The sequence below is a fragment of the Rhea pennata genome, chromosome 4 (genome assembly GCF_028389875.1).
Source record: "Rhea pennata isolate bPtePen1 chromosome 4, bPtePen1.pri, whole genome shotgun sequence".
Lineage (NCBI taxonomy): Eukaryota > Metazoa > Chordata > Aves > Rheiformes > Rheidae > Rhea > Rhea pennata.
The window spans coordinates 48,132,408-48,149,825 of record NC_084666.1 but is presented as its reverse complement, the minus strand read 5'-3'; the positions used below and the strand labels follow the sequence as shown (position 1 = coordinate 48,149,825).

The 17,418-nt window shown below is 35.6% G+C and overlaps 1 protein-coding gene across 2 annotated transcripts in view; it reads right to left on the bottom strand.

The window, feature by feature from the left end:
* LRBA (LPS responsive beige-like anchor protein) overlaps window positions 1-17,418 on the bottom strand; it is a 402,463-nt gene that overhangs the window by 18,648 nt on the left and 366,397 nt on the right. The window contains exons 51-53 of one of the 2 annotated variants that reach the window (XM_062573872.1): window positions 16,477-16,539; window positions 13,014-13,169; window positions 9,185-9,352 (exon numbers count right to left, since the gene is read on the bottom strand). In XM_062573872.1, coding sequence (XP_062429856.1) covers window positions 9,185-9,352; window positions 13,014-13,169; window positions 16,477-16,539 — 387 coding nt within the window. The remainder of the gene's footprint in view (window positions 1-9,184; window positions 9,353-13,013; window positions 13,170-16,476; window positions 16,540-17,418) is intronic. The other variant, XM_062573871.1, reaches the window with a different exon arrangement.

Sequence of the window (17,418 nt, the reverse complement as noted above, 5' to 3'; positions counted from 1 at the left end):
TGTGGGTCTTCTCTATGAAATCAATTTTACTGAATTGGATTTACAGGAAGAGAAAAACGTAATATTGAACTTTGTAAAGTTCTAGGGAAAAAAACACTCCATTTCTTTTTACAGTCACACTTAACAAAACACTCCTGATACATTTCTGTTTCAGTTCATATATCAATCTTAAATTCACTTTGTATTTTCTCATTACAATGCTAATAAAAGGGAGAAAAATTATACTATATATATATAGTATATACTATACTATATACAAACGAAACCCAAATGTTTTTTGCACCAAATACCTCAAAATACGTGTATTTTAAATATTTTACTAAGCAGTGTTTCGGTGAGGATGTCTCAACACCAACTCAATGCCAGCAGATGGTGCTACAGGATTCTTGCTTTACACACACCGCTGTGCTACTCCCTCCAGCCATTTTTGAGAAACAAAGAGTGTTTGTTATGTCTGCAGTTAAACAGTGTTAATATTGAATTATTTACCGGCTTTTTTGGAGAAGGGACACACACAGTAACATAATGTATGGGGATCAAAAAATAAATGTGCTGCTGAACACAGACAACGCGCACATGCTGACTGGTTTTGAACTCTCAGCTCAGTATTATCGTAGAGCAACTCTCTTAAGACTGACTACAGCAAATGGCATCTATGGACTTCAGCTGCAGTGGTTCCAAACGTTTTAATATTTTGAGGCTCTGAAAATTTTTGGTTATTAAGGGAAACCACTATGCCATAGAAATTAACAACATTAATAGAGGAACTGCCATTAATAACTAACGTGATTACTGAATTATGGGCACCTTGATACTATACTATGCGGCATGATAAACGCAAAGGCAAATATTGACAGATTTAATTTTTAGAAATACTTCCCAATTAAACTTTTTAAGAAGAAAAGCTTCTGTGTACACCACTTCCTAAAATATATTTGTTTAGAAAATAAGAGTTAAAAACCTAAATAAATATTTATGCTACAAACATTCTTTGAAAATGTGGAATGTTATCCGCTGTATTAACATGGGTTTTAAACTGAAAACAAAGGTCCAGATCATGCAGAAAGTTGAGAATCAATATGTAGGTAATTCAAGACAAGGATAAGAGTGGGGGAAGCAGGTAAGGAGGTGATTTTTTGCTACTGATTTAGCATCAGAAATATTACCTGCCTGAAATCAGTGCAACTATTCACTGCGTACAAAGGCTAACACATCTGTAAATCTTCATCGAATTTATAGGATTTGTGTGTCTGAGTACAAACAAATTATTACCCAAGACATTTCTTTTTAATCAACCAGTGCAAAGATGCTTATCAGGTCATATTTTCAGAGTTGAAATCATCTGCATTATCCACTTAAAAAAAAAACCAAAAAACAAAAAAACTAATTATCAGGCAATCATTTATAAGCAGTTTAAATGTTCAAACTGAAAAATGTACATAGCAGCTGATAAAATACAGGATATTTTGTTTGTTTTGCTCTAACTAATGTAATTTAAATTAAAGAATTCTCTAGTTTCAAGACTACAGCTTTACTTTTATAATCATATTAATTGAAAAACAGACTCTGAGATAGTTAAGTACTTATTGGGGAATTGTATCCATAAAAAAACAAAATACAGCTTCTTTTTAAACTAGCTCAGATAGTGGCAAGGCTCTTCTTTGGCAAAACAGCAATCTTTGGAGATTAAACACAAGATCCTTTCAGAGATTTTATATTTTGTAATTTTAGAAGATTATATATTTTATAAACTTAAATCTGAAGATGATACTGTACATGTTAGCAAAAGTAAAACTGTTCAATGAATCTTCTCAATTACGTCAGGTCATTTTAGGTATTAAATCACTTGTTTACATTCAAATATGTACCCTGTTACACAACTATGCTAGTAAAAACTGCCTTTAATTTCTCTACACACTTCAGAAAACCTGAATACTGTACCCTCAAAAAATACAAAGCTATGCAATGAAGGTGCTAGGATCCTCATGATGTGAATATGACACATACCGAGAGTAACATTTTCTCGGTTTATGTGCTAACATAAAAAAGGTAATATAATTTGTTTTATTCACATATGTGTGGAAGATCAATGCAATAAATCAGAAGAGACCATATTAGCATTAGTGGCAGTAATAAGGTAATGCATAGACTCTATATATTTCATTAGTACTGAATACTTTTATTGGCTAAGCCTTAATTTTATTGAGGAAATCATATATCTAAGTTAATCTCTTTTATTTTTCAAAATACGAAAACTGAAAAACAATTATGAGCAAAACTGTAGGACTTCTGAAAGCAAGTAACAGTCTCTTCATATTCATTGAATATAGGGAAAAAATAATGTAACAGTACTTCTTGCCCTCAACTTACAGAAATGCCTGCCATCTTATAAGCACAAGCAACACTAAAATGATTAAATTCATCACTGTATGCTTGTCCTCCAAGAAAATACATGCCAGACGAGATAACTGTAATGGGAAAAAAAAAAACTTCGTAGCTACAGACTGAAATCTATTACACAAATTGGCCCCTATATGGTAGGCAGAGGGGAGAAATCCTGAGGAGGAAGGAATGGATGAAAATGGAATTTGCATCTACAAAGACATTTGCTGGTAAAGGAATTCAACAGGAAAGTCTGTTTAGCAAGTTGTCCTTGTTGGCAATTTTTAACTTATCAGCAACTACTAAAGAAGACCTTCCAGATACGATTATAACCAACAAAGTAAAACAAGAACATGAAGGTGAAAGGGAACTTCCATGAAAGTGGAGAAGATATGAGACAGATGCTCTGTAAGGGAAGGAACAAGAACAAAAAAATAATTTTTCTTTTTCTTTTTCTCTTTCTCTCTGTTTTTTAAAGTGTTTTGGGAAGACAGATTTCAATAGATACAGAACATTTTTCTTCAAAATCTCATAGGAAACAAGTCCATAGGAAAACAAAGAAAAAAGTAATAAGGATAGAAGCAGAAACTGCCCTAATGCTGAAGAAGGGTAAGAAACCAACTGACATGACTGAAAGCTCTCCAGTGACTGTAAACACAGAAAAAAAAGTCAGACAGAAAGCTCAAAATAGGTGAGATTTTCCTGGACCAGTGTAAGAGTGCATGAGCAAGCAGGGACAAAAACAAGACAGCCAAGCATAGACAAGAGATAAGTAGCAATGACATCAAGCCATTCTGCAACAAACACACTCATACGCAAGAGGTCCTATGATCAGGAGTTGACCCGTTATTCAGTAAACAGCAAGTAGTATCAACAGATGATGCCAGACATTTCAAAGTATTTCAGTAAAAGTCTTCTTGGACAAAACTTGAGTGTCATCCCCTGACAAAACTAGAGAGACAAGAAATTAGAGAACACCTAAATGAGCTACGTATTTGGAACTCAGCTGGCCTGATGAGACTGATCTGATGGTACTTTGAAAATGAAACTAAACAATCCCAGAGCTGTAACTGTTATTTTATAGAGATGGGGTGAGGTTCTACAAGACTGAAAAAAACACCATACTGTTTTTCTTTAAGAAGTAGGAGAAGGAAGAACTGAAACTAGAGAGCAATGAGCTTAATTCCAACAAGCAGAAACATATTGGCAGAACAGCTTTTTTTATGCATATACAACTTGCTACAAGAAAACAAGAAGATGAGTAACAGCTGATTTGGATTTGACATGCATAAATCATATCAAAGCAATCTTACTTCCTACAAAGACAGAGTAACAGGACTTGTTTTCAGGGAGATGCCATATATTTTGACTTTAGTAAGGACTCTGGCACTATTTGAAATGGGCAAATGCATAAAGAAAACATGGAAACACAAGTTTCGAAGATGCTACTATAGCTCAGATGAAAAAACAACTGGGAAGCTATATTCAGTAAGCTGTTTTCAGTTATTCATTGTCAAAGTGGATAAACGCATGAATGGGCCTTCCTGGGACATGTGCTATCTCATATTTATTGATCTTTTAATGATCAATTTGATAGAGTAAGACTGCAAATTACGTTTGCAGTGATGAGTTGCTACTGGAGGACAAGATGACCACTCAAAACGAGTTTGACAAGCTGGAGAAACAATCTAAAAGGATAGCCTCCAGTAAGTTTAAAAACAAGGTTCCTTAGTCAAACTACACAGAGAAACAACTGACCAAATAGTAATTCTTCAAAAAGACTGAAACTTTTCATGGCGCTTACACTTAAAAGAATTAACACTGTCGTGCTGTTTTAAAATAAACAGGTATCCTATGTGAGAACAGAAATACAGCAGTGAAAATTAGCTTCTTTTCTGCTTATTAGTGGAGGGGTCTTGACTGTGATGTTGGGTCCACCATGAGGAAGACAGACAATTTTAGAGGAGAGCAACAATAAAATCAGACGTCCAGAAAAACAAGATTTATGGAAAAGACTGAAAGAACTATATTATTAAGCCGGGGGGGTGGGGGGGAGATTTGCCGATCATGATAACGTGAACAGGTGCAAGTTCTTGCAAAAAGTAAAGACAAAATCTGTTCTCTATATGAATAAGAATAAACATGTAAGAAATGACAGAATTAAACTGCAGCAAAAAAGAAGCAAGTTAAACACCAGGAAAAGATTTCCAGTGATATGGCTTACGAGTCCCAGTAACATATTTGCCTAAGTTTTTAAGGACAGGCTGGACAAGTATCAGTCAAAAACAGTTTTGGCATGGCTAAGCCTTGCCAAAGCTTTAACAGTTTTGCCTTTTGGGCAAAAAGAGAATAGATTAGGTGACCTGCCAATGCTCCCGCCAGCCCTGTTTTCTATGTTTCTGTCATTACAAAGTAAAATGCAATCCCTCAGCCTAGGAAATGCCCAGACACTAAAGAGTTGCCACTTCAGGTTCAAAGCGAGAGCAGGAACTGAAAGGGATGCAGACCATTTGTATGCAAACACAGCCTCTCATCCCTTTCTCCAAGCCCCCCTATGCGTTCCTCTCCCCGCCTCGCCTCCCCACTGCCCCCACTGCCCCGCGCTGGGCACTTCCACAAGCACATCGCCCTCTCCGAATAACCTCAGCGCGCAGCACCACTCCATCCGTGCCCGACGCAAGTCTCGAAGCATCACAGCACGGCCCCGAGCGGTACTTTGCTAGGAGACTGGAGTCTTTAAATATGCCAAAGCCAACCTTGTGATACAGATCGCAGGGGGCGCTTCAAGGGGCACGAAGGGCAGGCACATCCACTGCCTCCCCCGGCCCGGGCAAGCCACTGGCCAAGAAGAGGAAAAGAAGAGCCCTCCCCGCCATCCAAAGTGACTTCTTATGCCATACACCTCCACAGCAAATTACACAAATTAATGTGAACTCAGCATGGCTCCGGGCTTTTCTAAAGGATACAGCTATTTCAGACCCTTGGCTCTGTTCTTAATTATTTCTAGGTTTGGTCCGAAACCATCCACAGAAACATTTCTGCATCACAAAATGTCTGTTCACCAAAGTAAAGCACTACTACATTCTGTATTTTTAAAAACAATTAATTTAGTTAGGGAAAAACCCTACATTTGATCAAAGAGCACAGTGAAATATTTTTTGAATTTCAGGTTTTAATTTGGGAAAAAGGAAAAAAGGACTTAACGTAAATTTAATCAAGCTGTTTTGTAAGGAATAAGAATAGTTTCCAGCAGATGTGTCTCATGCAGGAATTTCATATCTTTGAGATTTAGAATCATCAAATTTGGTTTAAACTGATCAATGTATTCAAAAGTTATTAGAGAGAAAGTAAGCAGGTAGACTGCAAAAGTATCATTTCTTGAAAAAATCAGCTTAAAAGTTAAAAATTAAAAAGTTTAAATAATGACTATTGCAGTAACATATTTCTTCTGTTAAACCAAAAATGTAAAGAATTTTTCCTCCATTTGGCCAGAGAATTGTCCTTGATAAAAAAAAAAATCAAACAAAACACTTATTTATCAAGTATGCCATAGCCCACCTGGCTTGTCAACTTGAGTTAAGCACCATTATAAAACATGAATACATGCGGGCAGAGATCAAGAGCTCAGTGCTTCCTAGAGTAATGAAACCAGATTATGGAACTTAAATAAAATGTAACTTAAATAAAATGGTGGGGTAGTGGGTACCCAATGGGATAGTATTTAGGGTAGCTTGGTCACAGTGGTCTGCTGACTGGCGTTTATCAGAGGCATCAGATACTATGAAAGAAGAAAAGAAATGCTCCTGTTTTAGATTATTTTTATTGAAACTTCTCTAGTATTATGATTTTTCTACAGTGCCATAGGATGTCTGTTGTTATGAAATCATATTTAAGATGAAAATTAGTGGTAATTAATTAATTAAAGAAAAAAATCAGGAAAGAAGTATCAACCCTAGAGTATCTAAAATTCAAATGAATAATGTTTATTAAAAGCATGTAAAAACTGTACTTTGAGGTTACAAAGCATAACCTCTAAATACAAAGGGATAAAATTATACAAGCTAAATATCTGACATTCCATAAATCGATGGAAGTTACAGTTGCAGCAGCAGGGCTCAAAACCCAAAAACATACTACAGTAACAGGGCTCAAAATCCAACAAACCTGCTGGTACTTTCCATTCCTGACAAAATCAGAACTAAGCAGAAACAGCTCCTTTTATTTGCTTTTCAAAAAAAAAAAAAAAAAAAAAAAAAAGTGATTGAACAGAGATGCCTATAGAAAGCTATTTAGTTATTTCTGGGAAGAATTAAAACTGAAAACTGCAGATTACCATCTCCTGGAAGCAGAAACTGTCTTATTACTATACACACGTATAGGCCTACGTATAGTACCATGAGATTCCAATTCATCACAAAGGCTTCTAAGGATGACTAGATCACACGCAAAAAAATCTAAGTAATGGCAAATAAAAAAAAATAAAAAAGCCATAGTGCTTCCTTATAAGCACAAGTTCTATTAGGATTGCAAACAAAGAGAACAGTAGTTAAAATAAGACAGTATTAACTTTGAAAAATGCAAAATTGTAATGTTAAGAATTTGCTTTTGAGAACATGGACAATCGTTTATACCAAAATCCATAAACTTATTCTAGCCATTACAGGTGCAAAATCTCAGCATGTGATTAGTTACAGTCATAAAGGAGCCCACAGCCTCAAGGTCTTGCTCATCAAGCAGGCAAAGCTGGCAAATTTTCATCAGGAAGAACCCCTCAAGACAGGCCTAGAGATCTGCAAAGGTGGGCTGCACTTGCAAGCTGCGAAACCAATGTAAGGAGGCACCTACGAATGTTGGCTGCTTCATAGCAGTAAAATATGTAGGTTTTTTCCACAAAAGAACAGCTTTGCTCTTCAGAATTTACAAGCTGTGCCTGACTGATCTGTCTTGCTCCTATCACAGGCTTTTTGGAGTTTCTTCGTTTACAAGCTCTGCAGAAACAGTATGCAGTTTGCATTTTCTTTAAACTGATAGTTTGTAAAATACATATAAAGTATCTGCAATGATTTTGTCCCTCAACTAAAAACATCTTTTCCAAAGATGCTCATAAAATCATGCTAGCCATTCCTTTCCTTGAATCAGACTGTCAAATAATGGTAGTTTGCTCACATCACCTGCCTGAAGATTCTGCACCCCTTGAGTTGAACCTAAGTTTCGTTGAACAGTTTTGAAACACACACATCAGCCAACATCAATGAATTTTTAAGTTCAATTCAGATATTCATTCTAATATGCATTCAGTTGTGCTTCTTTAGTAGTTTTAGTAGAGAAGCAGTTTTAGTTGACCCACCTTTCTTTTTTAATTCAGGTAACTACAATTCAGCAACATATTGAGAATGAAATACACCTCTTTACTAAATTCATTAATTTGGAAGTGTTGGATATTGTTTCATATCTTTGTGATTTAGAATCATCATTGTTTAAATTACATGAAATTGTAAGCCAGTTTTAATGGCAGAATAAGTCAAATGTAACAACACTTTCTATTTTCCAAATGTCCATTTTGTATTTTGCATGCAGCAGGTTAAGTTTTTAGAAGTATTTTATACATGGTCAGAGAAGACATTGAGTGAATGGCAGAAAAACTAATAGTTTTCTGAAGAAAGACAGAATATGGATGCAGCTTCTCACTCCTCTTCAGGGCATTTTCATTTTGGTTGACGCAGAAGAGGACCACAATTCAGCTATGACGTGCCCCTCTATCTACCTATTCAAGCTCTCACCAGTTTTCTCAAAAGCATCCTACTCTTGTGAGCTGTCTCACCCAGGCTTTTGGTGAAGCTGCATGTCTGCCTTCTTCCTTGTTTTGGGCATCACGAATTATTTTTTTTGTGTGTTTGTGTAGAGTGAAACTGGAATATTTTCAAGAGCACTTTCTGCTTTTCGTGTTATACAATACAGTCTCAGCTGGGTTGAACAGACATACAGCTTCACCGTTTTTCTCAGGAAGTGATGAGTTAAAGGGAGAATTTCCATGGAGAATCATGTAAGATAGAAGAGAGGGGGACTGTCATGTGAATTTGGGTGTGGAGGAGTTAAAACTGAATTAGCCTGAAGCAGGGCTACTCTGAGTTATTAGTTTGGTTATATGGTTTGAGCCCTGTTGCTTGCACTGGAACCAATTAAAATGCCTAGTATGTGAGAGCAAGGATTAGGCACGTAGCACCCTACCAAAGTGTTAAATTAATAAAGTTGTAGCCTGCTTCTTTAATCCAACGCATGTGTCTGTCCTTCTTTCACCTACACGTCCTGCTCAAGTCATTACACATCTCATTATAATGACCTCAGTCTACATTAAAATGCAGTACCTGAGTAACTATTGATAGGTAGGATACTGCTGTGGGGAAGTGTCAGAAGCTATACACGTAAGATGTATAGTGGCAGAGGACACAGTACGCTTTAAGTGATGCGTGGTAATTCTCTCACTTCCTGATCCACTCCCCTCTCAACTGAATAAGACTGACAAGAAAAAATGTATTCATAATGTTCAGTATCTTACAAAAAATATATTCATAATGTTCAATATCTTATAATTTTATAAATGAGAAGTTCTACTTGTGCTGCAGAACAAGCACTGTTTACACTCAATTCTTTAAACTAGAACTGCAAATAACTACAGAAAAGAAATATCGTACTTTGATATTAATGTTATCTAAAATTCTGTCATGCAAAATGCAAACCATTTTAGACAATTTCCTTGTAAAACAGGTTTAGACAATTTCCTTGTAAAACAGGTTTTGCTTACCACTTGTATTATCACCGATGATATTCGTTTTGCCATTCCAATACCAGAGCAGCAATGTTGCATCACGTGATCCTGAGAGAATGTAACAGTTTCCTCCAATATAAGATTCAGAGCGAGCAAGACAGGTTACAACATCCCAGTGTCCAAATACTACTTGCATCAGTTTACCTAAAACACATAAAATCAATTACGCTTTAACAGTACTGCTTTTATTCTTTATAAGGCACATTAAATATATTATAAGGTATTTTAGATATATTTTCTTTATAAAAGAAAGTTCAAAGAAGACCTACAGCTGAATATCTAAGGAACTACCATAAGAATACTTTTTTTTTCTCCTTGATTTTGTAGAAGCTTTTTTGAAAGTGAAATAGTCCATAGCGAAGTAAAGATTATATTTTAATTAAAAGTCCAACCACACCAGAAGATTTGCTTTTGTTCTATATATTTAAATTCATTTTACAGTCAGGAAACATGATAGGATTTGCTTTTATGGCAGTTTATTGATGAAAGGAACAGTAAAAATGCAAGTCTGATCATGACGTGGAAAATGGAATCAAAAGAGGCACTAGAACAGTTAGGACACAGATAGTATGAGATGTATGATAATATGAGAGAAGCCTAGAAAATACACCATATCCAGCTGTCTGAGCATCTCCTTAAACAAAGAAAACGCAGAGATTCAGTTAAAAAATTGCATTCAAGTCTAAATTTATCTATCACCATTAACACACTTCCCAATTATCTCAGCCAACATCCTTCTCTTTTAAGAATTTCTGTCATGCGCAAAAAGGCAGAAGAAATTCTTATATATTGCATAGAGAACAAACACTTGGACCCCTGGTAGACACACAAACGCTAAAATGAAAGGGAAGATCTGAAAAAAATTCAACTTTGACTAGGAAGTTAAATATGTGCCATTCAAGAGTTTATACAAACAGGAATATGGCTAGTGACCTTTAATCTTAACTAAATACAACAAAGTCTTCAGAAAAATGTGAATTTGGATACTCATGGAAATTGGGTTTGCACGTGGGACAGCGAACACGTTGAAGGCCCACGACAGTAGCTCTCTGCTAGACCACCCCACAGAGGAACAAGGAGCAGGAGGGGAAGCTCCTTCTTCAGCAACGTGCCTGCAGGCAACGGAGGTTACTCACCAGAGGCTGGCTCCTACCGCAGCGAGCACAGCTAGGGGCCCTGCCCGTTTCCAAGTCTGCCCACTGACTTGTATGAAATGAGAGCGCAAGCACCGCAATGCATCTACTTAGGTGCACTGAAGACTGGCAACTGCGGACCTTGCAGAGCCAGTCAACAGATCTGGTCAGAACGTTATGAACTTCAGACCTAGGAAATGAGCACTGACCACCTAACTTTATTCTGGCACTATATAAAAAAAATCTGACAAAGTGTGTTTTTTGCTGAAAGTTCAAGTTGTCAACTATCAGGTTTAGGTTTGAAAAGAATTCAACTGTGTGATACATCTTTCAGTTGTGTGCCTTTAAGTATTCAGCTACTTGAGGTGAATTATACTTTTAGAACATAAGTTTATGCTATAAACATCTCCGAGTTTGAGAGATTTTTCTTTCAATTATAGTCTATGTTTATAGATTTTATTCTAGGAAACAAACATTTTTCAAGGCTATTTGTTTGACAGTTGTTAATGTAGTTGCACTGCCTTTTAATTAAGCTCTGTTGTCACAGAGCTAAGGTTCATGATCATGAGGTTTGATCAAAATGATCAAATTAAGAAATAAGTTTTTGCTCTTTTATATTTGTAAAAAATACTTTTTGTTGATCTCATAAGAGTTCCCCAACTTTTTTGTTTGTTTCCTTTAATATGAGCTGTCCTCTCTATGCAGTAATATCAACTATTACCATATGCACTCAGATATCCCTTTCTGACAGAACAAATTTTCTAGTTAATGTTTTATTTGACAGCTGTGCTACAAATAATTAAAAGAAAAATCAGACTCAAGTCTCTGCACTACTGAATTTAAAAGGCTGTCTGAAAATCATTCCCACTGCTGGAGGAAGGTTTTATTGTGCTTCTGCGTACTAGTTGTGCTGAGAACCTATGATTTATGTTAAAAGTATTTCCTGTCAAAAAAAAAAAAACTAATAAGAAAAAGGTTCCTTTTTTGTGCAAGTGCTAAAATATAATTGAATTCAACACTTTTGATAACTTGCCATTACGCATTACCGATCACATCATTTTTTTCCCTTGCTGTTTTCTCAATTTCAGAGCAAGTATTTCATTGCTATATTCTCACATTAATTCCAAAAAAAAGGTCAATTTACTTGAATTAAACTATAGTTAGCATTGCCATACTTAATACTGACAAACAGGAGATACATAGAAGACTCATAGCAACTTTTTTTTACAAATGTATTTTGGTTTAGATCACAATTAGCTATACTAAAATTAAGATGCCTGATATTCTCTGACTTAGAGGCAGAGGAAGTTACTTAATGAAATATCTCCAGTTAAGACTGATCCAGGGCAAAGCTAACAAAATACCAGCTTTCTACCACAGATGTAAAATAAAAAGTATTCTTCAGCATAAAAAATTAGTTAACTATTTACATATATCAAGAACATACAATGAATTTTTACCACTGCCAGCCAATTTTTTAAAGATCTCCTTTAAATTGTCAGCTTTCACGTGAATTTATTTGCAACAATGAGAAAATTAAAATAAGAAGAGTCTAACAAGATGCCTATAAAATGAATTGTAGTCAATCAACATAAAGTAAACGGAACTTCTCATTTGTAGTTCAGGCTCTAAAATCACTAAAATGACAGATATACTGTACTGCCAAAATATGCCATGTGGTCTAGTCTTAACAGATTTCCATTAAAGACCATTCTGTTTTATAAAATACTTTGGTTTCCCAAATGTGAAAAACAATATTAACTAATATATTTAAGAAATGATGACAAACATGTAGCATATTCCCTAGGGATTAATAACCTACTGGAAAGCTTGATGGCACACACACACATTAACCATATCGGGTCATTAATCCCAAAGAAATACCTTGCACTGAGGTCGGTATTCTCATTACAAGATAATGAAAGGGAAAAATCATACCTCTTTTTTTTCAGGGGCTCCATGTTTTTAGATCTCCACAGCTCTTATCTTGAAAGATTCTTTTCTACTTAGCATGACACATGCATGATTGCAACTGTTTGAGTACATGTAGGCTGATAGACTAATTTAACTGCTGCCTATTATATTGCTCAGTTTATATTGTATGAAAGAATTCAGTGGCTCCAAATCAATTTTTCTATTATCCTATAGCTTTCAAAGGCCTTCATTAAGTATTTTTTTACCAGATTTCAAGACCTTACTTTTTTTACTGAAGGCAGAGGTTTTCATACTTTCTACTATGCTTGCCTGCATTTCTTTAAAAAAGATTTTTTGTTTTCTCTAGTGCTCAAAACCACCGGGGTTAAATTCAGGTAAGTGCTCCAAGTACAATTAATTTTCCCAGTATGCAAAGCTTCATAAAAAGTCATTAGACTAGTTTACCTGTGAAACTGTAAGGTAAGAACAGGAACACCTTTCACAGAATCATATGGATTTGAAATGTGATGCTACGTCTAAACAAGAACTCCTTGTCTTACATTTTTTCCACAGAACTGATGCCATAGTATACAGAGTACCAGTAGAGAAGAAAAGATCCAATAAATGCTAGTAATAGGGAATAAATATGTATTCTGCTTTCTCCTCCTCACCCTATACTTTCTGTTTATTTGAAAAAGTAGGCATAAGATGAACAGAGAATGATTCAGGCTATTCCTGTATTTTAAAAATACATTTACCTGAATCAGTAGAATAAACCCGGAAACTCTTGTCCCAGAAGCCACAGACCAAGATGTAACGATTGTCAGAGGTGATGACAAAACACTGGGAATGCACCTGAATGCTCTGGTCTAAAAGGTCAGTGATTTGCCTTCTGTGCATACCTGTGTTGCTGGCTGAACAGAAAAACACATAAATGAAGACATTCAGCATCCACATGCAGAGAAAAAATTACATTTCAGAACCTGTATGTTCACAACAGAACTATTTCTTACTGCTGTTACTTGTTTTTGTGGCATGGACATTTTCTTTCTACTTTTACGACAAAATGCTCATTTTATTTCTGGGAACAATGATAATTCCTTGTATATATTCAAAAATGGAAGAAATCCTTTCAAGTAAAATACAATTGACAAATATAAATGAATAATTACAAAACTAAATGACCGATAAAAATGTAAAATGCTTCCTCTCCCCAAAGTTCTTCTGGTCTAGAAAAACAGAAATTAGCAAACAAATGAAAGAAATTTAACAGTAAGACATTATCTATACATATAGATAAATATGTATGTACGGTGCTATACAGTGGCATACATGTAGCACACAACAGAATTATGATTTCATAACCAGAAGATATTGTACAGAAATTGTCTGTACAGAAAATTGTACAGAAGTTGTGTCTCATTACAAGTATTGTAATTTCAAAAATAATGACTGTAGTAAACATTACCATCAGGCTCTTATGAGCACTTCACATTTTTTTGAGCACTGCACAAAAATTAACTAGTTTATCTCCAGAATCTTCTTCAGCATTGAGAAGAAATACGTATCCATTTTGATCACCTATTCTTTTTTCCCCCATATAACCTTGTACTGCAAACTCACTGAACGGACAGTACTCAATTAATGAGCACATTTTCATACTATATTTTGTCCTCATTAATTAATGTATATACATGGGTTCGTATAGATAAATATCATGAAAATCCTACACTGCAGGAGAACTTTAACATGCTTTCTTCTGAAGGAAACCTGACTCCCACCTTAGGAGAGTAAGCGCTTCTGAGCCTTTCTGCCTCCTGCTTGCAAGCCCCGTTATTTCTGTTTCCAGGACCTTTCCCTGTCCTGGTTTTCCTAGTCTTCATTTCTACTCTTCCTCCTTCCCTTCTCACAGGCTAACCATTCCCTAAGCCTTGCACTTACTCCATTTACTTTCTATCAAATGCTTAATTTATTTAAGTTTTAGCTAAGTATACAATGTTGATGCCGTCTTGTCCACATTGGTAGCAAATAATTTAGCAACCTGTTTTTCAGGTAAACACATAAAGGAGCCTTGATCACCACTGCAGCCACTTAAATAATAACAATGTTTTATAAAATGTTCACTTTATAAAGTGAAGCATACTGCATGACCATGACAAAATAACGGTACGTAAAACCAAAGAAACCTTCAGAAGGACAAATTCATTATGAGTGAGACCTTCAAAAAATTTGCTTAAAAAAGAGGTCTAGAATCTATGTCGTATCAGATGCTGCTGTTTTATATCTTCCTGTGCAACTGGAAAAGGAGGACAGCATGAATCCCTCCTTCTGACTAAGACAGCAACAAGATTCCTGCTATAACCATAAAAGTGTAATTTTGTGGTCCTCTTAGGTGCCATTTCTAGGTAAATGTGTCTAGCCACAATTAAGGACCTTTAATATTAAGTACATAATTACTTGTTTGTACCCAATGATGCTACTTAATAGTGACAGAGAAACATTTAAACCTTTTAAACTATGCCCAATGTAATCACAAGGCTGATCTGAGATCTACTGTATGAAAAGAATATTAAACCATTTTTCAGAACTGTGAACATTCATTTTAAAGGTATTTATACTGAACAAAACATCAAAGTATTTTTTAAGTTAATGCTATGCCTGTAAATGGAATGATAACTCTGGAAATTATTAAAAATACAAATGAAAATAAAAATTATACTTCTTTCATAATATTTTTCACAATGTGTAGGAAACATGGTCAGACAGGCCCATTGTGATTTTTTTTTTTTTTTTTTTTTTGCTGTAATATTTATTTACATTTTTAAGATTGCTTGGCTTTAAAGTAGAATACATATTTTCTGATCAAATGTTTGGACAAAGTGCATTTCAGGAAGGAAAGGAGAGTTACAGCTTATGTCCTCCTCTCTATCAAGTGCAGGTTTTGTATTATTCAGAGAGAGCTGAGAGCTGATTCCAAAAACTTTGGAAAAATAATTTACCAGCTCTACAAAATTGTTTAACGTGCTCATACAATTCCTGATTTAATTATAACAGCGTTTACCTAGCAAAATGGCTACACAGCAACAGTCTATATCTATAGACAGTTACTATACAGTTCCTGTTGTGATGTGCCTATTAGCTTTGAAATTTAATTCTTGCTGGCTGACAGATCTGTCATTCCACCCTATCTGGACAAGTTCATTCTTGCTCTGATTTTTCCATACTTGCACAGTGGGTCACTTCACTTTTTGTTCGCTTTTTCCCCTCTTTTTGCCTCCTGTGAATTGCCAGACGTGTTTGCAGTTTGGGCTTGGGTTGTTTTAGTTTTTTCTTTTTTTGCCGCGTTTAGGGTTCCACTTGCCATATTATGCATTCCTAAATTACAGCCAACCTTTACACTCCCCAAAATATGTGTCTATAATGAAACAACTGACCAAACTCTATCATGCTAATAGAAAAATCAGCTCTATATAAACTAATAAACCTCCATAATAAAAAGTCATAAATTGAATCTGTTACACTGAGTCGTTAAATAAAAGTGAGACATCCTCCACCCTTTTTAATAAAAGAAAAACATATACAAATGTAACTAGTGATGGTGATCAAAAGATGCAATACCCTTGAAAAATGAATACTAATATCTTAATACTAAAACTGAGTGGGCAATATATTTCAGCTCTGAAACTGCTTTGCAATTACACATTAATCCCCTCAGCCTGAACAGCAGGTCTCTGAAGAAAGGATTGATCTCCTTTAATGATGAAACCCTGGCACCATGGTTTTATTTTTCACAACACAGTGCAGTTAAGAACCCCACTGTTATTATGAAAATTTCCTCAGCAAAGGAGCTCCATCACATTACCAGCACACCAATTCATCATAACGTGCCTCGCTCCTGCTCATCAACAAGTCTGAGTGATGAAAAGATCCAATATTATCCTGACAGTACTTCATGCACATTCTCAATCACACATTATTACAGCATCCATATTAATTTTCACTGACACGCGTCCTAGGCCTGTTCAAATTAGGCAAACCAACGAGGGGGAGTTGATGAAATACCAGCATAGCCACAGCTCATTGCATTCCAATTTGCATGCAAATGGTTTATCAGGAAAATTCCATTCCCAGCAACCAGCAAGTGAAAAACAACCGTAATCTACACTTCAGGGCCACCATACAGAGCTTAATGAATCGCAAAGAGAGAAGGAAGTGACAGACCTATGAGAGGATCGATTTCCACTGGCAGCTGGTACGGCTGGTCTTGTACAGCACCTTGATGAGCTGGAATTCAGGAAAGAAGATTTTAAAACTCTGCCATTTTTTAATACCTGGAGCCAGATAAATTGTATAAATCAAAGCTATGTCCAGCTTTATAATCATCCAAGATTCTTCTGCATCAACTGAATTAAAAAAAAAAAAAATCCAGGTGTTTTCACAGGCTGCTTATTAAACATTTATTTTAGATTAGTGCTATTCTGAATGTATGCCATCAGCAGCAGCTCCAGTCCTGGGCCATAAGCTCTAGCAGATGCTTTACTGGCAACCTCTCCTGTCGCAACAAAACAAAATTAAGTGGTAAAGAGCACTGAAAACAAAATGTGACAACCATCTGCTGACTGTAGCAAATACTGTTTTCCCCTTTACTTTTTAAAGCACTGCTTTGAACAAGTGAAGCACAAAGGACTTTAAAAAAAAAAAATGTCAGTTTATGATGGAGACAGGGAAATCTCCTAGTCATGCAGTATTTAATGTTTCATCCATCACCAAAATTCATTTATTTGCACGTTTGGATTAAAGTTAATATATAATTCTGCAGACCCATATTTCATCTGAGCACCTGGCATACTAGTGAAATGTTTACCTCTTGAATTTTCCTTCAGTGTTAAAAGAGCCTTTTTTCACAGCTTCACTAAAAACAAACAAACAAGAAACCCAAGCAAACAAACAAAAAAACCACAAAGCCCACTAGGCATTCTTGGAAGTGGAACTAAAAATAATGGCTAAATACTTACTCCTCTGATTTCTACAACTACCCTCCAAAGCATAGCTCAATAGAAATTGCACAGTTGCAGGAGTAATACAGAACTAAGAGTTCTGCTGTAAGGAAACACTAATGTGTAACAAAACATTATGAAGTCCCTATGCCAAAACAGAGGTACT